The sequence below is a fragment of the Cynocephalus volans genome, chromosome 15 (genome assembly GCF_027409185.1).
Source record: "Cynocephalus volans isolate mCynVol1 chromosome 15, mCynVol1.pri, whole genome shotgun sequence".
Lineage (NCBI taxonomy): Eukaryota > Metazoa > Chordata > Mammalia > Dermoptera > Cynocephalidae > Cynocephalus > Cynocephalus volans.
The window spans coordinates 67,218,296-67,242,931 of record NC_084474.1 but is presented as its reverse complement, the minus strand read 5'-3'; the positions used below and the strand labels follow the sequence as shown (position 1 = coordinate 67,242,931).

General features: G+C 35.3%; 1 protein-coding gene across 3 annotated transcripts in view; it reads left to right on the top strand.

Moving 5' to 3' along the window:
* The window catches only part of CSMD3 (CUB and Sushi multiple domains 3), a 1,171,099-nt gene that overhangs the window by 699,143 nt on the left and 447,320 nt on the right, over nucleotides 1-24,636 (top strand). For all 3 annotated transcript variants that reach the window (XM_063079089.1, XM_063079088.1, XM_063079087.1), the window contains one exon: nucleotides 23,444-23,626. In XM_063079089.1, coding sequence (XP_062935159.1) covers nucleotides 23,444-23,626 — 183 coding nt within the window. The remainder of the gene's footprint in view (nucleotides 1-23,443; nucleotides 23,627-24,636) is intronic.

The window sequence follows — 24,636 nt, the reverse complement described above, 5'->3', positions numbered from 1 at the left end:
ATCTCAGTTTAGAGCTTGTTCCTAGCTGTACATAGAGATGGATATAATTCTGTATATTTATGTAGGTGCCATACAGCTTAGGACTCTTTAAAGTATGAGGTTTTGGAAAATGACCATTTTATAGGTGAACTGTGTAGCTCTTGGCTTTTAATATCTTAGGAGGAATAATTTAGATAGAATCCCTACATTGTTCCAAAATAATTTGTTTAATGTCACATCTTTCTAACCTGTTGTATCAGTCAGGGTTACAGTTGAAAGCAAAAGAAAATTCTATAGCCATTTTAAGTAGAAAGGGAATTAAATTCAGACAATTTGTTTTTACAAAATTGTTGGAGTGGTTAGAAGAGCAGGTTGTAGATCAAGTTTCCAGGGAGACTACAAGAACAGCAAGAAACAAACTGCCGAATGAGTGGTACCTCTGCCACAGTTAGGTCAGTAGGTGTTGCTTTACATTGCTTCACCCCCACTGATTTGTCACCCCTCTTCCCCTGGGCAATGAAGATACAAAGGATTACTCAAAGCCCATCTCTTCCAAACAGTGAGAGGCCCCAAAGTGGTTTATCTCCTCTGGAACCCTCAATAGAGAGGCATTCCTTCCTTTGGGAAATTAATGCTGAATTGGGGTTCTCTTCCTGCGTTTATTTTCCAGACCAGGAAGTTACAGAAAGAGAACAAAGATGGGGTTATAGTTTAACAGTATAGGCTGGTAACTTTCAGTGAAACAAGCCAGATGACATTCCAGTAAGGCAATTAAGTGGTCTTATCAGCACAAGCTTGACTTAGCAAACATTCCTTCTTATAGCAATTTTTCAGTATCTTTGCCTAACAACCAGTAACTAGTCTGTCTTTGAGCCATCAACCTGCTGTGCCACAAATGTTTATCTTACACCAGAGACTTACAGCCTGAGGAGAATTTCCTGTCCTTGCAAGGTCAATATTTGAAACTGCAAAGCTTTGGAAAACCAGGCCCTGTGAAGTACATATGCTTTATAGTATATTCCACAAGTACTAAATCAAGAGGTTGATGTTGATGTCAACAAAGTCTTCCATTCAAGGGTTGGTGCCCATCAAGTCACAAATGGACAATGGAGTTTGTCTTCAGAGAAACCCAGTAACCATGCATGCCTTCATGAACAAAAGCACAGCGAAGATGAGGAAGATGGCTTCTATGTCTCTCCCACTTTTCAAATCTCACCTGAATGAGATTACATCTAATCCATAGTTAGAATGCTAGCTGCAAGGATGTTTAAGAAAAGTTCTGTTGTTTCTTTGCTTATTTGTTCCTTTAATTTCTTTTTAGTAATGGAAGTACATCAAATGAGGTTTGGAATGACTGTTGAATACTAATCCCTTATAATTACCTCACCTGTTATAAACAAGGATCTTCCCTAATAGCTTTCTCTGTTTTATCATTAATTATTTTATATTACTAAAATGTACTATTTTAGTCTTTTTACCTACTACTATGGACTGAATTTTGTCTCCCACAAAATTCATATGTTAAAGCCCAACTCCCCAGTGTGATGGCATTTGGAGATGGGGTTTTTTAGCGGTAATTAGGTCATGACAGTGAGACTCTTGGGATGGGATTAGTACCTTTATGAAAAGACACATGAGAGAGATTTTTTTTTTCTCTCTGTTTGCCATGTAAGGATACATTAGTAAGGAAGCAGTCTGCAAGCCAGGAAGAGAGCCTTCACCAGCAATGAAATCTGCTGGCATCTTCATCTTGGACTTCTCAACCTCATAACTGGAGAAATAAATTTCTTGTTTAAGCAACCCAGCCTAAGGTATTTTGGTATAGCAGCACAAGGTGAATAAATACACTTACTCTTATTCTTTCATTGTTTTCTTTGGGGCCTCGCTACATTACTAACCTTTCTACCTCAAATTCTAATCTGCCTTTCTGGAAAATAGCATAATTTTTTACTCAGTTTCCTAATCAGACTTCCAATTCTCTTGCTATTACTCATGGCAGCGATGTATAGTATTTATATATCTTTAAGATCTTTTGTTTATGTTGTACTTAATGAAACTTTTCTTCTTCACATGAAGTTTGATAATATGGCTATCAATTTGATTATTTGATTTGTTCCGTTTATTTTGATATCTGGATAATATCTTCAACAAATTCAGAGTGAATTTAGACAGAAAATGCTTTCTGCTGTATTGTGAGGTGTCCAGTTTTAAATCTTTCAAACAGAGAAGAGTACTAATCCTAATCTTATAAATAGATTTAATTTGCCTTTAGGAATTTTTTTTTTTAAATTGCCTACTGTGTCCCAAGTACTGTGTTAGGGTATAAGGCTGAGAAGATAAAATAGTTGAGGTTCATATACTCACAAACTTTCAGAAAAATGGGGACAGGTGCATATAAATAGATTATTTGAATATATGCTCACAGCATTTAGAGCAAGCAGAAATTATTTGCTAGAAATTGGGGTACAGTAAAAGCTGTCTGAGAATATGACATCTTGGATAAGTCCTAAAGGATAAATAGGTATTTTCAAGGTGAATTAGTAGAAAGTCTGAATTATAAATATGTAAAATGAAAGAAAGTTTTGTTATATAATACTTTTCTTTCTTGCATTGCTATGTATATAACTATCATCCTAGGTCACCAAGTCCATATGCCTCAAAGGCATTGGGACAGGAATTGTTAAAGTAGCAATTTGACTACAAAACTATGATTTTGAGTTGAGTTAAGAGTCTTGAAAGCCAAGCTTTCTCAGAAAGAAAAATGAATTTTCTAAATTCTTTACTTCCTAGGAAACCTATCAAGTCCAGAGGACCCACATCATAGAATTTTTTCCATAGTGCATGGAAGAGATGCTCTTTCTACCTGTGCAAGTTAAGTCTTCAGTCTCACTACAGTAGAGGAGTAGAAGAATATGAAAGTAGAGGCAAAAAAGCCTGTGGCCTCAGCTGGTTAGAGCATGATGCTGATAACATCAAGGTCCAGGGTTCGATCCCTATGGTCAGCCACAAACAAAACAAAACACTACAAAAGGTCTGTAGCCAGCATGACCATGAGCCTGAGGATTATAGAAGGAAGTAACACAGTGGTAGTTACTTCTGTACTCTCACTGGAGTCTGTTCCTTAAGGACAGACTAATAACCAGCTTCCCCAAGTGTTGAGTTGGATGGGGAGGTCTGCAGGTCCTAAGTGAATTCAGTTCTCCATTCAGCATGGCACAGGAGAAACTTCAGGCTCCCTTTTTTTTTTTTTTTCCGGTTCCACATTGTTTGGCATGTCATGAGAATGCAGTAACTCTTACTTACCCTGATGATTAGATGCAGAGTTACTTGTAAGACTTATGGATCAGCAGAAACTCAAGATTAAAAGGCTACAAAGCACAAGTACCTTGAGAACAAATGGCCAGATCCTTTGGATGCCCAAATTAGCCCAAAGGTCCAGACCAGAATAACTACACTTGAATACTCATCAGAGCAAGGAAGATATTAAGCCAGCTTAATATCTACATCAACAGTGACAGTAAAACCAGAAGACATTCAGTTACTGGGCCCCACTGTTCTGCTAGTTTCCTTGATGTCCCATGAACCCACCTCTTATGCAGCCATTTGAAGAGGAACAGGAGAAGGTGAAGAATTTTACGTGGATCAACCACTTAAACTGGAGATCTGTTTTATAGAATCTGTTACCCAAAGAGATTACTTAAATTATTGAATCAAATTACATTTACCAAATTCAAGTAAAATTTTGGTGTTTCCCCCCAAAAGGCAAGGTGTTTTTCTGTTTGTTTGTTTGTTTGTTTAATCAAAATATTTGTCTGCTTTTTGAAACAAAACCACCCTTCACTGTTGGTCACTTTGAGATCATAGTTTAAACCCCGATAATGTCTGTGGTGGTGATGTGAGTGGCATAACACTGCAGGAGAGAACAAATTTTCCCGTACCTTTTCATCTGAGGTCTATAGCATCACTGATTTGTACCATCAGTCTCATCAATTTTGCATTCTAACCCCAACTTGATTCTTTATCTGAGCTCAGAATCACTCTCACAGGCCTGCAAAGGGCCAGAGTCAGTTTCTCAATAATCCTGTCTGTCCTATCTCTCCCCTCAGGCCATGCACACAATTTTTCTCTCCTTCGCCCCTGTTGTCTTCTATATCAAGAAGTCCACAAACCACCAGTAGGTTAGCGGCCCTAACTAGAGTTATTTTAGAAAATCAAGATATACAAGTAGTAAACAATTATTTTAAAATTTTTAATGGTATTGATTTAGGAAATACTATTGTTTAGAAGGATTCTCAGTAAATCAAATCCTCATATAGTAACAATTCACAAATCCAGATCACTCTAACTAATTAATCTAGATTAAGGTTCCTAATGAGGATTAGCTTTGAATTCCAATTTTTCTACCTCTGATATCCCTTACGATTTATGAAAATAAAAAAACAGAAAGTAACATACATGTCGTTTCCCATTTTGCTGGGTGCTAGGCATATGAAAACAATTTAGAAATGTTTACTCCTTAAGGACTCCGTAATCCATTGAAGTATTTCAACTACTCCTACATTTCCCCCCTCATGTTATTTTTTTCTGCAGCTTCTGCTTTCGCAGAGCTTTGATTTTTGTGTAAACTTCAATACTTTATACCCTCAATACTGCCTTGACCTCCATTTTGGACCTTCTGGTCTGTTACAGGGCATTTCAGGGAAAATCTCTTTGTGAGGTCTGAAATCACCCAGGTAAAGGTTTTTCCTTCTTATGGAAATAGAGACTATAACTATCATAAAAACCGTTTTATCTTTCATCTAATTAGGGTGTATCTATTGTTAGGTTATTTTCATGTATAAACACCTATGTCAGTTTCTACTGCTGCAATAATGCTGCCAATATGTCCACCATACCATAAAAGAAGTATTTATTTATTGACTGCTCATTTTTCTTCAGGTCAATGGCAATTAGGCTGATCTAGTGAACTAGTCTGTGGGGCTCTGCTTCATTCAGTCTGTTGGCTGGTTGGGTTAGACACCAGAAAATGATTCTAATTCAGGTCTGCTCTATAGGTCTCTTCTCATCCTTGCAGCAGCAAATGGCAAGAGTCCCAGAAGAGAAAGCAGAATGTGCAATACTTCTTACAAAGTACACAGCTTTTATCAAAAAGCTCTCAGAGGAAGTCTTATTGGAACTTATGGCTTATATAGCCTATGTCAAAAAATAAAGAACTTTGCTGTACCCACCCCAAGCAAGAAATCACATTTTTTTAAATGTTGTATAATGCACAAAAACTCACGAAGTGAGAGATCTTTTAGGCTTTGCCTCCTTTATGCTGTAGTCCACTACATCTTTCTCAGACTTATCGTTCCCTTACATCCAATTCTTTTAACTCCAAGCCTTAACACAAAAACAAAGTGAAATTTTAAAAAATAAAAATCTTTTCCAACAAGAAAAAAATATATAATTTCCACATGTGGCTGTTGGTGGGATAATATAATTAAAAACATAATCTTCTGCCAACTCAGAAAGACTCTCCACAAAAGTAGCATAGAAAGAAATTGTCTTATTATTAGGTAAGCATTAAAACAGAATGAGATGTGCAGCTTAGCTAATCTGCTAAAGAGATTGCAAAGAAAGAAAGGCATTTTACCTTTTTAAATAGCTAAGCAGATACAACCCTATTACATATATGTTCTCACAAGATAAATGATAACTCATCCTCAAGTAAGAGACCTTGATGCCGCTCTTTGTCACACACAATTTATCCTAAATTTACTGTGATCGGGTGACCATTTGTGTTAGCTAATTGGCTTTATCCATAGGAAAAAGAAACCTTGTATCTTTATGACAGGAGGTAGTTTTTGCAACTTGGTGTGAGTTAGGCTCCTGCCTTCCCACAGAAACTGGGAGATCTGGTGCTGTCTGCCCAGAAGATTATAGTTTAAAGAGATGGCATACAGATTTGTGAGAAAACATTTCTAAATGTTGAGAACAAGAGGCCTATACAGCACTTGAAAAGATTTATATTCATTTGAAAAAGACAGAAAGAACTGACAATTACAAGTTTTCCAAAGTGAGGTAAAGGGAGCTGAGAGGGAGTCTCCTCTTATTTTCAACCTGGAAAATTAAGCCTTTATTTAATGTGTATTTGCTCTTTCGCTGTCCCCTCAGTTTCTAATAGAATGGGGTTCTCTCTTTATTTAAAATCCCTCTGCCCCATGCATGGTCCCATTTTCATAACGGGTGCTAGGACAGGAAAACAAAATTGTTGCTTGAGAGGAAAGCTAAACTAAATGACCTTTAAATAAGCTTCAGAAGAAAACTAGAATTTTATGAAATTTTTTCTTTCTTGATTTTAATATTTTTTTTCTTTCTGTTTCTCTGAACTGTGTAATTTCTACACTGATATGCTTTAAATTGAACTAAATACCCTTCATTAAAAACTAAGTCTTTACTCTAATTTTCTTGTTTGTTAATCACATCCCCATTCTCCCAATAATCCCTACTCAAAATGCATGCAGTCTTCTCCAGGGGTGTTGTGTGGAAACAAGTCCTAAGATATACTCTGTGAACAGATGACTCTGAGGTCAAATAAGCCTTAGAAAATCCGTGTACAATTGTTTTTCATTATAAAAGTTGTAAGATGAGTTTTCCATTAAATAATTTTAACAGGTTGGAATTAGCATTTTTTTATGAATATAATGAAATAAAATGGAATAGAAAATTTCAGAGGCCATAGTTTATAATACACTTATGGGGTTATACATTGATCTATGAAATAAATTTTGCAGTTATTTATTACCAGAATTGTTAGAAATAAACAAACTCATGCAAATCAGAATAAACCAAAGCTACTTATTTAGAAATTGCTCCAGCAAGGGAGCCAGCCCCCATCACTTGTCCTTGGCAGAGACTCAAAGGCAGTCAGGGGAGTGGGAAAACTTTATAGTTAAAAAAGAAGGAATGACTCCAGTTATGCTCTGTTTACAGGTTGTTGGTGTGGGGAAACTGGAGGTAGGGTAGCTGGAGCATCTTTATCTAATTAGTTTGGGCAGCATGTTCGGCTTTCTTAATTGATCCTGATTGGAATTGAGGAGAAAAATGAAGGAAATTTGTTATCCTTCACCACGTCTGACCATCCTTGCTCTCGATTGCTACAGAAGTTGGATGTTGGCTCCCTGAACTTCTTATGTGGGTCAGAATTCTATTGTTATATATGGTCTGGCCATTGTCCGTGTGTGTATTTAGTCCTTCAGATTAAAAAGTAAAAAAAGAATCCCTTTTAACAACCCATGGAACTTATGTTACTTTGGGAAATATGTTCATATTCGTTTTTAACTTTTAATCTTCCTTCTGCGCTTCCCACTTCAAATAAGTTGCAAGTTGTATTATTTGTTTTGTACCAGAATTTATCACCTCTGTTTTGGTCACGATTCTAATTTCCTTTATTTTGCTTTTCTTGAATTATTCTAATAGCTAACTCCAGGCCCTTTCTTGAATCTGCTGCTCTCATAGATTCCAGGTTAGTTTTAGCTCTGTTACTTCTTTACTCCAAAATTTTTAGTGTCTTCTCCATGCTTACACTCATATCTTGAAAGGTTTTTCCTTCCCACATTTTGATATTCTTTTTTATCCTTCTGTAGTGTATTTACTAATTTCCATCTACAAAATTTATTTTCATTCATTAAGGACCATATGAAATTCAACTTCTTTGAAACAGCCTCTTATTGTCCCTATATTCCCACACTTCCAACATGGAAATAATCATTTCTTCCTCTGAATTTCTAAAACACCTTGAATAAATAGCACTGGACTTGTCATATATTGTCTTATGTTTAAATTATTTGTATCTGTAGTATATAAATAATAGTTTTTCTGTCTTTATGTACAGAATCTGTACTTTAGTGAACTTTTTAACCTTCACAGTCCAAAATACTATGTATTGCACTTAATATGTTGTTGAATGCATAAAACCAAACACTTGACTTTTTATCTATTCTCCACAGTTTGCAAACAGTATACCCCAAATACAACTTGATATTCTTTTAAAATTATTGTCATTCTTTTTGAATTTGAGAAGAGTTAAAAAGCAGAAAATTGCAAGAAGTTACACGATAATTCAAATTGAAACTAAAGTCTAGATGATTGATATAGAGTCCTCTGCTGAACATAGATTTTTACTGGACACAGAGTCCACAGGAGCCTGAAAGACATACAAAGACAATGGAGAAGTGGTTATCACAATAGCCCTTAGAGACCTAACTTGAAATGGGAAATACCTACTAACCTGCTATTTTATTAATGTGTTATTTCCACATCCATCACCAGTGCTCCAGAATGCTTGATTGTTATATTTATTGGCTTGAGCAAACCCCTAGTCCATTTCATCTAGGACCACCCTACCCCTCCACTCGTGCCTCCACCAATGACTAGCTCAGCACATATGGGATCACAGTATTTGTTTATTAGATTGAAAGGGGTCGTGTTGATAGTCCAAGGACTTAATTCCATAAAGGGCTAACACTGTATTAACATGATTATTTTTAAAGCAAAATGCATATTCTGCTCATTTGTTGAAATCTGGCTTTTATATCGTAAGAAAGAGTAGTAGATTCTTTTTACTTGCTTTATAGATTCACAAAGTTATATCTCAATTATAAGTCCTTTTACCATTTGGTAAATACAGTAAAAGCCTTAATGTTTTGAAGTTTTTGATGGCGGCTCCTGGGCTGCTAGCAGATATGGTTCTTTTGAAAGAAAAATCCATTTACTTTGATTGCTATTTTAGTTCAAAAAATATTGATCTATCCTTGCTTGCAAACTCTTTTAAACAGGTAGCTGCAGAGTTTTAGACAAAAATCTATATTTCACTTTGTTCTTTCATTCAAGGTATTTCTAAGGAAAATGTTTAAAAAATAGACAGGTTAAGTGAGGTTGCTAGTGAACAATGATGTGTTGAGTCTTCTTATAAAAGGCAGTTTTCCTAATACTTTTATTTTACTGCTCTGTTATTAGACTATGAGCTCCTAAGGAAGTAGTATCATGTCTCTTTAATCGGCTCTAAATCATGTTTAGCTCATTTTACACAAAATTAGTGTGACTGTTGCTGTGTATGAAGTATTTGTTCTGTGTGCAGTGGCAGGGTGCTTTATCAAAGGCTTCTCTCTGCTTAGAATAAAGTCAAAGGCCCTTCACAACGCACACAAGGATAGCCCTACTTCTCCCCAACCTAATTTCTTATCTCATTTCTTTGCACCCAAGCTCCATCCATACTGAGCTACTTAAATTTCTCCAAATGCATGTTTTCATTCACATTCATTCCTTTGGTCAAACAGCTCCCTCTTCCTGAAATGTTACAAACTACCACCACCCTACCCCCAATAAACACATATCCATGTAAATCTGCCAAATTTTAGACCATGTTTTTCTTTATTCAATCTTTTTTGCTTTTTCACTCCTAAGCAGAATTGTTCATTTTCTGTTCTGTGTCTTCACTACATCTTATTCTAAAAATATGTTATTTATCTTACATTTATATATTTGTATGCTTGTCTTTTTCTAGTAGAAAATAATAGATTAAGTCTTACTCACCTTTATATTCCCAACATTTAGGACATAGTACAATTCTAAGACATTTTTCTTGGATGATAATAGATGATTAAATGAGTAGATGAATAAATGAATGAATGTATAAATGAGAAAGGTCATCATATCTGAAAAATTCATAATGAAGTTATCTATAATTAGCTGACTTATTGGATGATGGCCTCTACTAATCCTAATTTTTTTACAATGAAAGTGACCGTGAGCATATTTCTGGGTTTGCTAACCTCAATCATCCTGCCACATTTGTCACAGATGCAGTACCTGGTTCCAAAGTGAAGGCAAATGTGAGAAATAGTTTCTTTGACAGATTTTAAGTACATAAACAATGAGTGGAGTTTAAGGATACTACCTCAGGGCAAGCCTGAGAGGAGGATTTGCTTATCACTTGATGTGTCATCTTTAATAGTCTAAACCATAACATACCCCCCAAGTCAGAATGCATAGGAAATGCACTAAACTGAAATCATCTCAGTTTTAAAACACTTGCATTTTGTAGCAAAGGTGTTGACCAGAGTACTGTCCATTTTTTTCTCTTAAGAATGTGTACCAAGGAAGCTGACCAGTTACTTCAGCTAGTTAGAGCATGGTGTTATAATGCCAAGGTCAGGGCTTTGGATCCCCATACTGGCCAGTAGCCAAAAGCAATAACAACAACAACAACAACCACAAAAATGTGTGCCAAGGAATTTAAAAATATATCCTGAAAAAATTTCTCCTCTACCCTCTTGGGATCTCTGGCTGGGCCTAGGAATTAAATGGACATAAGACAAATCAACAGGAGAAAAACATAAAAGCTTTATTAAAATTTGGCACGTACTTGAGAATCCTCAAGAAAAGAGGATCTGCAGCAGTGACCAGAGCAAAAAGCTTATATACATTTCAGACAAAGAAATGATAAATTTGTGAAGATATGATAAGACAAAGTGGTTTGGGCTAGGGGCAGTAAATACTGGGGAAGTGACTAAGACATATACTGAGGAAAACTAGTGGCAGATAATAGGTATTTTAGTAAATTTGTTTTACCAATTCATTTCAGTATCAGCTCCTACTCTCCAGTGATAAGGATATTCTTCTCTTCCTGGTATGTCTTTCTCACAGGAAATTTTATGGCCTGTTTTTAGGTAGGAAAGGGGAGGTCAAAATCCCTTCTGCGTCTGCTGTTTCTCAGGTGCCTTTAGCTCAAAATAGTCAATACACCAAAGTGGCATGTTCTGGGATGGCATGTCCTAACTCCTTCAGTGGTCACAGTTTTAGCACAATTCCTTATACGCAGTGAATGTTCAGTAAATATTGAACTGAAATGAACTGAGCATACTTTTAAGTTGATGAGACTAGCCTTTCAATTCCCTGAACTAAAGCACTTATTATCATCAAGAAGCATGTTTTTCTTTAAAAGACTGATTCCAACCACATCTCATTAAGTTGTTTTCAGTATGAAATAAATTTATAAGGTAGAGAACTTACCACACTGTGGTGTGTTCTAAAGTATTGTGTTCAATAAACATGTTACTAATAATACTTGAAGTACCTATATTTGTAAATTTATTTCTTTTTAATTAAGTTAGAGAATACTTAGTCTTATCCATAAAAATAATCTTAGTTCCACACTCTTGCATTCCAACATGTTCTCTTGAGAGAAAAAGAAAGAAGATGGAGTTTTAATTATTGCATAAAACCCCAGGAAACTCACAGTCAGAAAAAAATCTGATTATTACTAAATTGGAACAAAATGTTAAAAGATCCAAATTCATAGGTTCCATTCCTATGAAGGCTGGCAAACTTGCTGTCTGTGTCCACAGACAATACCTGCAGTTCCTCCAGTCATTCTCTAAAATTTGTGATCTGGACACCAAGGTGACAGAATATAAATGGTTTGTCATAAATACATTAATACAACATAAAAACAACTCCAAATTAATGATATGTCAAGTAACAACATCATATTTAGAACAAAAGAAAGACACATTATTTTATCACAGATAAATAACAAATAAATAAATAAGAAGTTGAACTTTTATCTTTTTTTTTTTTTTTTTTTGACCGGTAAGGGGATCACAACCCCCCAGCATGGTGTGGTCTGCACCGGGAGCGCACCGGCCATCCCTATACAGGATCCGAACCCGTGGCCTCAGTGCTACCAGCGCCACACTCGCCAAGTGATCCATGATGCCGGCCCATAAGTTGAACTTTTAGAAGGAGAAAAAAATGTGATTACTAGAGAGAAGGGGACAGGAGAGGAAAGGGGAGATAGTGACTGGCTGGTTAATGGACACAAAATTACAGCAAGATAGGAAAAATAAGTCCTGTTGGTGTACAGTTGAGCCAGGCATCTATTATTAACAGTAACTTACTGCATGCTATCAAATGACTAGAAGGAAGGAGATCAAATATTCACATCACAAAAAAGATGATTAAATTTTGCAATGATGAATATGCTAATTACCCTGATTTGATAATCACACATTCTATGATATATTTAAATGTGACTCTGTACCCCATAAATATGTTTCAATAAATTTTAAAAATTAAAAACAAAGTTTCTAATTTTACTAACCATGTTAAGATATTCATTAATTTTTTTTAAGGTGATTCAGAATTGAGTATTTTTTTAGGTGACCTTTATTTGCTGTATCTCAAAAGACTGTGTGATGCAACTATCACCTACAGATGTTCTACACAGGTCTGTGCAAAAAGGTAAACCTTGTCTTAGGATATCTTTTCCACCATTTGCATCTTTTTTTTTTTAATTAAATTGTACCTGTTACTGAAACCCCATAGGTCTGTTTGCTCATTGCTTAGTTGCCAATAATTGAGAATGAGTGTTGGTGTAAGGAATTTTAGCCTTTAATAAGGAAGCTGGCAGCCCAGAGAAATTGTGGACTTATGTCTCAAAGACCATCTCCACTTTTCCCAGGCTTGCCAAAGGGTTTTATAGGGACAGGTGGTAGGGGAATGATTCACGGTGACCTGAGCAGAGACGTGCAGGCATAATCATAAAATTTCAGTTAAACATCAAGGAACTTCTGGGGTGGGAGCTGATCCATGGTAACCATCCTCCATGAAGTCAGGTCATGGACTCAGCTCCTATTAACCTCAAAAAGATATAGTTATTAAGCTAGTAAAGAATGGCCACTTGGGTTAATAATTTCTTCTAGTTATTCTGTGTACAATATGAGCAAAAGTCATTATGTTCTAGAAATCATGTGAACAAGAACCATTATATTCTAATGTCCAGCTGCAAGCTATGTGGTATGGGTTACAAGAGTAAGAAAAAAAACTTTTTAATTTAGGAGTTTACTAAAATGGAGTCACTTCTGTTCAGCCTGTTACATACCTAATCCAAGGCATTTAAAATGTTAGTGTTTCCATCATGATTGTAAAACGCTTTACACATTTATTACTGCAGATATTGTCCTCCATTACTTTCCTTGGTCAGTTATGGATTTCCTTCTCAAAATCTCTTTAAGTGTTGACTATAGTCTCATTTGTCTGAGATGCTTGAAGGTGAGACCTAGTTTAACTCACAAGGTCTTTTCTAGCTGCAGATTCTATATTTCACAACCTTTGTAAGCCCATTGCTGAGGTAATGAAATTCTCAAGAGGCTTTTTAACATTAAGAATCACCAACACTGCAAGTTTTACAGATCACTTTCTTTTAACCTACACTGTTCCTCTGTGAAGTATTTGAATTACAGTGTCAACTGTTGTCAAGTCAGAGATTGATCAATGAGTAGTTCTATGTCACTTTAAGGCCAGATGCTATGCTTTGGCTGGAAATCTGATTGCATTTAAAATTAGGGTTTATTACTTTAGGCATCAAGGATCAAAGTTACTCGGTTACTAAAAAAAGGTGTTGAAAGAGCCCTGTTTCTACAAATTTCAGTCACTGCTGTTTAAACCTACATTTCCAATACTGCTTTCAACTCACTGCATGAGATCATTCCGAGTGTTCTGCGTATATTTCCTCTGGCCTCCCATCCTCATTTTACTTCAGCACCTCTTCCCCTGCTTCTGATTTCTTTGCCTCCACAGCAGGGAGGACAAAAAAGCAGAACCAGGTGCTACGCCATGGCTGCTAATCTTTGACTCTGGGGATGTATACTCACTTTGTATCTTCCAAATTTAGTTGTGGGTGATGCACAGATATTTAGCTAACTCCCAGTGGAGGCAACATTTGCTAGAAAAATCCAAACGCCATTTTATATGCTGAGAGACAAAATTATTATAAGATAATAAAATAAAATATCAGTGGGATGCTAACTAAATTCTTTTTTTGTTGAATTGGGATTTCGGTGGAAAATTATATTTTATCAGTAAGGGACTCTACAGGAAACAAATGGCACATTCTTACTAGGTGTGTGTGGGCAGAGCTCAAGGAAACTAACAAAGGGTTGTACAATAGCACTAGCTAGTGACAGCAGGGAGCCATTATCACCTTTAGGAATGCAGGGATGCTAACCACAACACTTGGAAGACAGCTGTATGGAGAGGGCTGCATAATATAAACTTGGCTTTCAATAAAGGGACAAAGCCATCACATAGTTATCAGGTGCAGAAGGAGTTGGAATTATCCTACTGCAGTCTCCCCCCCCACCTCCTCATCCCCCTGCTAAAGTGCCGCCTGTTGCCTGACATTCTACCATCCCCCTACCTACAGAAAGCCGGGTAGCACAGGATCCTGATTATTATGAGTCTGTGTGGGTCACCTTTTACCTCACCCTGGAGGAGGTGGGGCAAAAGGTAGGACAGACAAGAGTGGAGAAAGGTTCTTGATGGTTGGTTAAACAGAATATATCCAGAATTCATATCCTTCAATACCAGAAGACTATAAATTTTAAATTATTCAGAAGACAACTGGAATACGTATCACCCTATGATTTTCTATAAATGTGGCTTCTCTATAACTATGGGATTTTGTGATTGCTTATATTATTTATGAATAGAATCACATACTTTTGTATGCTCTCTATTGCCTTTTTTCCTTCTTTATATATTCCACAACTATTTCTTGAATATTAGCCTCTGAGGGAGAGAATAGTGCTTAAAAACTCATTATCTGTAATGACACTGACTGGGTTTGCATCCCAGCTCTGCCACTTACAATCTGTGTAGTCTTAGACAATTTACTTTACCTTTTTGAATCCTCATAGGGCTGTGTCAGGTTTAAATATAAAAGCTTAGAACTTTGCCTGACATTTAAATGATTTATAAATGTTTGTTATCACCATGTACATAAACACTTGAAATGCAAAAGTGAATAAAAGCCCACGGGAAGAGACAGATGAGTAAATAAGAAATTATAATAAAATATATGCACCAACAAAGGTATGTTCCAAGACCTATAGAAGCCCAGAGAAATTAGCAACTAATTGTGCTTGCAAGCTCAGCAAAGTCTTCATGGGAAAGGTATAGGTTGACCTTGAGAGATAAATAGGAATTTTTCCAGGTTTTACATAATGAGAGATACTTTCTTTCCAGGTAGATAATGGTATGCCTTAGGGCATGGAGGTGTGGATAGTGGCAAGTGTCCCAACATGTCTGACATTTAGGTTGCTTGTGGGAAAATGGTGAGAGACAGGACTGAAGAGGCAGGAAATGTTGAGATCATGAAGGGCCTTTCATGGTAAGGAATTTAAAGAGTTCTGAATAATTCTAAAATCACCCTCATGCTGTGCAGAGCTGGGATTAGTGCGTTAATGCATTAAAGACAAAAACCTCTCTTAAAAATAATGTTACCATCCTTTCCCTTCCAGTACTGGACTCAAGTTATCCTGCTGTTTTCCTCAGTTACTCCAGCACTTGGCCCACAGTGTTTTCTCCACTCTTTCTCCCAAGCAGCATGAAACAGTGCAAAAGAGTGTGGGAATTTGAAAGTGGGAATTTGAAGAGTGTGATAAATGTTGAGTAGAATCTCAGTTGAGCTATTTCTATGTATTTAACTTCGGCTAGCCTCTCAGAACCTCATTTTTTAAAATCTATCGAGCTGGATAATACTGCCTAACTAACAGAGTTGCAATAAGAATTACATAAGTTAAAATAATTACAGTATTTAGCAACACACTGTCAAATAATAGCTACTCAGTAATGGCAGTTAATATTCTTATCTTTCTGGAAATTACATCTATGTTTACAACATTGAAATACTCCTCCAGTACCCTACCTTGTCTATTAATTTGTTTGTCACTGATAACTCACTTGACTTCTCTTTCGTTCCCTAGAAAACAGAGGCTGAGGTGAAAGTTATGGACTAATCCTTTATTAGGAGATTTGGGAGAGGGTGATAATTACAAGACAGCAAGAATTATAAAAAGGGAAATAGGGAATGCAATATAACATGGGTATGTTACTGAGCTGGCCACAGCCTCACAAGAAACACAGCTGAATGTTTGGTTATGTGGGCCTTGTGGACTAGCTGTGTGTTGGAACCACCTGTTTTGGGAGAGGTGTGAGCACCTTACATACTGGTCTCCTTCCCATCTCCTGTCCCTTAGGGGTCAAACTTCATAATTCTGGCATTCCCCACAATGCCAGGTTGTTGTCTAGCCTTTCAGGGAAGCTTTTGGGAAAAATCAAGCTTCCTGTTATCCTGTGGGGTCAAATCTGGGTACTGAAGCTACAATAGTGTTTGCTGCGATGGACAAGATAAAAGTGATTGTGCCAATGGTTGCTCCATTCCTCAAACCTGCAGGAGCCTGAGACAACTGGTGGCCTTAGGAGAGGAGATGAAAGAAGTGGTTATGAATGTCACTTCTGTCATATTCTGTTCATGAAGAGCTAATCAATATTGGCCAATAATCAAAGGGAGGAGAATTTGATTTCACTTTTTGATAGGAGGAGCATCAAAGAATTTGCAAAACATGTTTTAAAACCACCACTGAACCATTTGCGAACAAGTTGCAGACATAATGCTCATCGCTTCTAAATACTCGGTTTGAATTTCACCAAAACAAGATTCTCTTTTACATAACCACAAAACAACCACCCTAATGAGAACATCACTGTTAATATAACACTGCCAAATAATGAAAAGATGTCATTCAAATGTCACTATCTATCCAAAAAAATGCCTCTTTTTCCTTCCTTGTCCAGGATTCAACCCAAGAACTTGCCTTGCATTGTTGTTATGTCTCTTTCATTTCCTTCCATCTAGATGAGTTCCTCAATATTTCCCTGTCATGACCTCAATAGCTTTAAAGAGTAGGGGACTTTCATTCTGTCGTATATCCCTGAATCTGGGTCTGTCCAGTCTTTTCTCATAACTGGAATTAGGCCCTGCATTCATGACAAGAAGACCACAAAAATCATGCTCATCTCCTCAGTGCATCTCATCAGGGGGCCAATGATGTCAATGAATTCCACACTGGTTATGTGATAATTGATCACCTACTAAAATTGGTGTCTTCCAGGTTTTTCCACAGTAACATAACCATTTTCGTCGTTGTGATTGGTATAAATGTTATGGATAGATAATATTTGTTTTTAATCAAACATTTGCAACACCAGAATTGACACCACCACGATGGTTGACAAATGTTGACTTTTTTCACTCATTCTCTATTTATTAACTGTCATTCCACATGGAAAGTTTTCCTTTCTGTCCCTTCTATTTATTCATTTATTTATATAAGTATGGATTTACGCATTTAAATTTTATTTGGTGGGTTGTAATCTGTCAATGTAACTGTTGTTTGGGTGGTTAAACTGCCCTAGAATGTGAAGGTGGAGCCCCTTCAAGTGGGCCTTTTTGTTCTTTTGGTATATACCCATCATCATTCTGTAAGTACAGTAGTTCCTCAGTATCATGGGAATTGGTTTCAGGATCTTCCCTGGATACCAAAATCCATGGAGGCACAAGTCCTTGACATAAAATGATAAAATGGCGTAGCATTTTCATTAACCTGCACACATCCTCTCTTTCAAATCATCTCTAGATTATTTATAATACCTAGTACAATGTAAATGCTGTGTAAATACTTGCTATACTGTATTGCTTAGGGAATAATGGCAAAAAAAAAAAAAAAAGTTTATGCGTGCTCAATACAGACACAATTTTTTTTCTGAATATTTTTTGATCTGTGTTGGCTGAATCCACCAGTGTGGAACCCATGGATACGGAGAGGAACAACTGTACTTCCTTTTTGTTTGTTTGTTTGTTTGTTGACATAGCAAGGTGTTCCAGACTCATCTTGTCCTTTTCCTTGCCCAGCCATGGAATCAGCCTCCTTGGTTCCTTATAGCAAAGGATGGTATGTAGAAACCAAGATCTTGGTTCTCTGTGCCTGTAGCTAAAGGGATTCATGTTTTTAGTATTCTCAGTGGATAGAGATAGAAAATATGTGTGCATATATAATATGTGCATATGTGTAACATATGATATACATGCATACACACATTCATATTTATCTATATCTACATTTTAAACATGAGTTCACACCAGTTTCTCCAATAGCAGTTCGACTCTTTAGGATTCTTTGTAGCCTTCCATTTCCACATTTGTTAATACCCGTTTTGACAGTGAGACGTCTGGCTACCCTTCTCTTCAGTATGTTTCAGATTCACACCACCCTCCACGTGTACTTAATCTACCATTTTCACCGGATGCCTCCTTGGCTCTTCTTCTACTTGTTGGGCTCTCAGCCACACCCCAACCTACTCGACCCTACTGTCTCTTCAACTCCTGGTGCCATCGTCACTGCCACCTAACTCCAATTGTGCCACTGCCTAAGGAAGGGAAGGGCAAAAACGTCATGCCTTCTTTGATCATGCTTCCTCTACCTGGGATATCCTTTCCCTCTTTTGTCTTTCCCAGTTTACTCCGTGGGACAACTCTGAAGGCAGCTCAAGTGTTACTCACCTCCACTGTGAGGACTTTACCTATTTGCCAACCTCCAGCTCCATAGAGATTTTGCTAATATCTCCTTCATGCCTTCAGTTAAGGACAGAGGCCACATCTTGTCTTTATATCCCTAGTGCCTGGTATTATTTTTGATACATACTAGAAACTAAATAAAGGTTTCATAAATTGGTAGCTAGTGAATGAAAATTCCTCCACAACAACATGGTGATTAAGACTGAATTTAGACAGACCTAAACTCTCCGATTTATTAGACGTGTGAAATTGGGCAAATTACTTAACTTCCTTTAACTTCAGATTTCTCATCTATAAATGGAGGTGAAAATAGTTCCTTCATAGGACTGTTAAGAAAATTAAGCTATATAAAAAATATTAAAAACATATTTTCATAGTACTAGTACAGTTTCAATGCTCAATAAATGACAGCTGTTATTTATAATTGTTCTTTGTGCATTTCCCTACTATAGCCCTTATATATTCCATATTATTTATTTGTTCACATATCAGTCTTGCCTCCTGGGTAGAAAAAAATTTCAAAGCTAGTGATCCATAATAGGTGTATGTTTATTTTACTTATTGCATATTGTTTTTCAGTCTATGTTAGAAGTATTTCACCTTCAATATTACACCTTTTTAAAATATATATATCCTTCATTTTAAAGAATGATGTATTAAAGGAGCAAAGAAAAAAATGTGGTTTTGAAATAGTAGATTAAGCACTCATTCTCAACCATCACACAAAGATGTTAGGAAACATAAAAAAAAATGTAGTAATGCTTAAGCATTAGAAGAGAAAAATCTCAGTTTTTACGAGACTGTAGAAGATCCCTGAGATAAATAAATATAAATAAACATATAAAGGTATATATGGAAAATAGATGTAAACTGAGAATTTCATAAACCAATGTCACCACGGGAGACTGTTGCTGCAGCTTCTACATAGGAAGCCGTACACTGGGGCCAGAAACCTCCAGGAAGGAAGTCACTGGTGATACTGAGAAACTGCAGAAATCGCCACAGAGAAATATTTCAGCTATAGTGCCAAATGCCCAGATATGAAATGGAAATCCAATGCATTTATCAAGAGAAAAGCCTCTCCAAGTCAGGATGAATACCATAAAAGTAGACCACACCATCAATCAATACAAGGAAGAACTTACACCCAGAAGTACAACGCTATTCCGATACTAGAGCAAATAGCCTGAAGGTAGAAGAGGTTGAAGGCAAACAAGGGTTTGCAAGACCTACATAGCTGTAGAGAAGTAAGCAAATGAAAACATTTATTTGACAACTTGCTCAAATACAACAGTAGTCCTCTAAGCTACTTCCTCCTGTACCTTTTCATCATAAGTTTAACAACCATCATGATTCACTGAATATATTTCCAAATACTCTACTTCAGAAGAAAATTCACTCTGCTACTCGCTAAGTACACTGCTCCTTATACCCAAGGAAACAGTTAAAACAGCAATGATTAAATAATTATCTTAGATATCCTCACAAAAATAAAGGGGGAAATTGTATTTAAGAAAAAATAACAGGAGGTTGTGAAACAAGATGTAAATAGTTATTAAATATTTAGGAAATGACAACACGATTTTTCAATACATAGGTTTATGGAGATTGGATAAAACTGCACAGTGAATTAGTAAACTGGAAATTATAATATACGAATGTATATAAATACACATATGTGTGAATATATTATGATTATGGAATTTTCTAGAATGCAGAGTAGTGAATTAAAAAATGAAACTGAGACATTAAGCAACATGAAGGCTAAATCCCCAATTTCCAACATTCAAAGTAAATGAGTTCCAAGGAGGTAAGAGCATATAAGAAACAACATTTTTAAAGAAATAATAATAACAATTTCCTTGAACAGAAAAAAAAAAGTTATTTGACAAAAGAAATTTGTCAAGCACCTAGTAGAAAAAATAGATTTAAAAACCAATACATTTAAAAGAGCAAGTCTAAAGAGGAATTCTAACTCTTACAGGAAAGGAGGAGAGGCAGCAAGGAACATTACAAGAGAATTCATTACAAGAGAATTAAAATCAGCTTTATATCATATTTCTCATCAGGAATACTGAATGGATAAAAGAAAGATCAGGGAAAATTATCTTCAAAATACTGAGGGAAAATAATTTTTAATTAAAATTCTATACCTTACCAACTATCATTTGATGGTGAGAACAAAATAAAGACATTTTCAGATGAAGAAAGATCTATTCTTTCAATAACAGAAACAATTTACATAAGAAGGTATAAGTGTAATAAAACTTGGTGAGCCTAGCCTAGCAACAGTGTCACCCCCCCATCATCCAGCACTTTACTGCCTCTATTCCCTACGTAAGTTTTTCCCCCCACAGCATGCATCACTTTCTAAAGTAAGATGTTATTTATTTATTGTTTATTGTTTGTAACCCATGAATATATGTATACTCCTATAGAGCAGGCACCATTGTCTGTATATTCATTGGTGTATCTCGAATACCTAGAACAGCATTTAGGACATATAAATATAAAGTTCTCAAGTAAATGTTTGCTGCATAAATGGAATAACTGAATGATGGTTTAAAAATATGTGGAGTGAACTTTATACACCTGTAAGGAAATGTGGTAAAATCCACATTCAGTTTGAAACTTTAACACACTTCTGTTAGAAAGTGTCTGTGCAAGTAGACAAAAAATAATTAAGAGCATAAACAATTTTAACTTGACAAATATAACAAATTGAATTGAATATAATTTACTGATTTATCCACTCTGAGATCTGGATATGCATATACTGAATACTAAAGCAATAATGTTAGAAATCAGCAACAAAATGATAGCCCCAACCCATAAATTTAAAAACAGTGAAATTATTTATGAGTTAAAGAAGAAATCAAAATGGAAACTACAAACTATTTAAAAGTGAACAATAAAAGCTCTCCATATCAAAGCAGTACCCTGCAGAAAATTTAGCAACCTAAATTTGTTTTATTTTTAGGAAACAAGAAAGACCGAAAATAAACAAACTAATAGAAAGTCCTAAGACATCAACTCAAGATCGTAGAAAAGAACAATAAACTATGTAAAAGAGACATGAAGATGGAATCTAAAAAGATAAAGAAAAGATGTTTAAGATCAAAGCAATAGATTCATCAGCAAAAGCAAAAGCTAGTTCTGTGAACATTTATTAAAATCTGACAACCCTTTGTAGGTACAATACGAATAAAGAAAATTGGGAGGGTTAACAAAAATAAATACCTTTAGGAGAGAGAAAGATTTATGACATATTTGTAATGACGATATTTTAAATCCTGTAACAATATACTACTACTCAACTACTAACCACTAAGTGATGAGAGAATGTCATCACTTCTCTAGTGTATGTTAATTGCCAATACATATTGGTCCAAAAAACAAAAACAAAAACAAACAAAACAAACAAAAAAACACTTGACTAGGAAAATAACCTTAAAAGAAATTGAAATAATAATCAGTTGGCTACCTCAAAATTATACCAGACTCAGCCAGCTTTTTTGGGAGAGTTCTAACATTCAAGAATCAAAATTTTCCTTTTATCCAAACTAACCTAAAGATTATTAAAATATGAAAAATTACCAACCTCTTTCCTTGATATTAAAACTAGATGGGAACAGCACAAGAAAAATGTCATAGACCAATGCCACTTACCACATAGATTAAAAATGTCTAAATAAAATATCAAACCAAATCCAGTGTTTTAAAGAAATCATCATCACAACCACCTATGGTTTCTGCTAAGGGTAAAAGGGTGTTCAAAAATATCTCTAAAACATATTGTTAGGTTTAAAAAGACCAAGTTAGAGAATAATATTGGCAGTATAAAAAAAGTTAAAGTATGGTAAATATATGAAACAGTACCACATAGTTTTTTGTGGGGAGAATGTTTATATTCATACAAATACAGATGTTTATTGTATTACATATTATATATGTCCATGCATAATTATAAAAGCATGGGGGAAAAAACTGAGAAGATAGATAGACACCAAGTTGGTGTCGGCCGATTACAGAGGAAGCAGGAATGTGTAAATGTTAGAATGTTAGATGAAGCTATAACTTCATTTGAGTTTTAGTTTTTGAATGTTTATTTTTTCTATTGTTTATTTAAAGACAAATGTATTAATGGAATTTCATGTGACTTAAACATCAAACAACCATCACAATCATCTACTGCTGACATTCGTAGCTTCCCAATGGCAATCCCAAATATTTGGAGTTTCTTTGGATACGCCTCAAAAAGGTGTTTTAATGGTGATTTTAAAAGAATTTTTTTTTTTCAGTCTCCTTCAATTCACTCAATAAACACATATCAAGGAACATAGCTGGGTAATTTGGAATGAAAAATTGATTCCTGCCCTTGAACAGATTTTTTGTTTTGTTTTGTTTTCTCTGTTTTTTGGCCTTTTTCCTTTTTCTTTTTTCTTTTTTTTTTTAATCTAGCTGGGGAAGTAATTTAACCAATAAGCACCAGACAGCACAATGAATGTGGAGTTACAGGCATCCATTGATTGGTATAGGAGCACAGACAGAAAATGTTCCCTCATGTCCTGGTCACAATCTAAGGATTTACTGTGTTATATACAGATTGCAAGAATACGAAAAGTCTTTGGGATTTGGGGGAATATATATATTACGTAAGTGTATGTATGTATGTATGTATGTACACTTGTATATAGCACAGACAGACAATCTGAGATCTTGTAGTAATTGATCTGTTAGGTATATGGCTGCTGGTAACCTCATTAGCTCTGATGACCTCAGATTTCCCATTTACAAAGTGAGAGAAATATGCTAAATGTTCTCTAAAGATCACTTCATTGAATCATGTCTATAAGACTGACAAAAGAAAAAAAATTAAGTTTGGAGAATAAATTCATCTTTTGTTCTGAAATATCTCTGCAGGAGAGTATATCTACTAAAGTTAAGGCATGGGTATCATATGTCTGCAACCCTTGAAGGTGACTTTTTCCTTATTTTTTGCAGAAATTGAAAAAGAAAGTTGTGGCGATCCTGGTACACCCTTATATGGAATTAGAGAAGGCGATGGGTTTTCTAATCGTGATGTTTTAAGGTTTGAATGCCAGTTTGGGTTTGAATTAATTGGAGAGAAATCCATTGTTTGTCAAGAGAATAACCAATGGTCTGCAAACATACCCATCTGTATCTGTGAGTACCAAATGCTTTGCTTCCAGACAGCGTATGTTACCCTGTCCTTGCATATAATTGCTTTTGTAATTAATTGCAAAGAGCTGGAGCCATGTAATTATTTTTGAATGAGTAACACTTTGTGATACTATCTTTAACAAGTGTGCTTATGCCAAATTATAAATTTCATTATAGATTTAAATAAAGTTAACATAGTTTACTTGGTAATTGCAAAATGTATATTACATGTGTTCTTAGCACACTTTATTTGGTGGCATTTTATACTTTATAAATAGCATAGTTCTTATGGGAATTCTACATCTGAACTAATTCTAATTGACTCATTTATTTTTACAAGATAGTATATGCTTATTTATAACCAAAAACACTTAAATATTTAAAGCTTATATTCTATGTATAATTAATTAACTTATTTTTGCTTGTAGATACTCACACTAATGCATGAGGTACCATTTATTTATATTGCACAAACTAAAACTCATTAATGTTTATAATATACAACATGCTTGGGTTAATAGGATATATTTCCCCAAATACATTAATACATTCTGGTTTAACTACAACAAAAATATAATTTGTATTACTTATCAATGCATTTTTAGATTCAATTAAATTTTGTCTTCATTACAACAAAGTAGGTATTTTTAACATCTGGGAGAAATTTCCCTAATTACAGTATATTTGTTTGCTCTTCAGGAAGCCTATGAGAAGAAGAGTGCACAGACACCCTTAATAGAACCCTTTTAGTTTATAGCCAGAGCTCATCCCTAACCAAGATCACCTTATGAAGTTCTTGTCCTGAGAAAATAAAATACTTTAGGAAAGTCTGATTTGATTCTATTCACATCATCTAAAGCTTATCAATACTACAAAAGACTTTGATTAGAGACCTTTAATTCTAAGTGTTCTCCCAGGAAGACAATGTTGGTATACTACTGGAGAATCTATTAATATAATATATCACATCAAAAATGAAAATATTTTTAAAAGCATTTTAATAGATTCCAAAA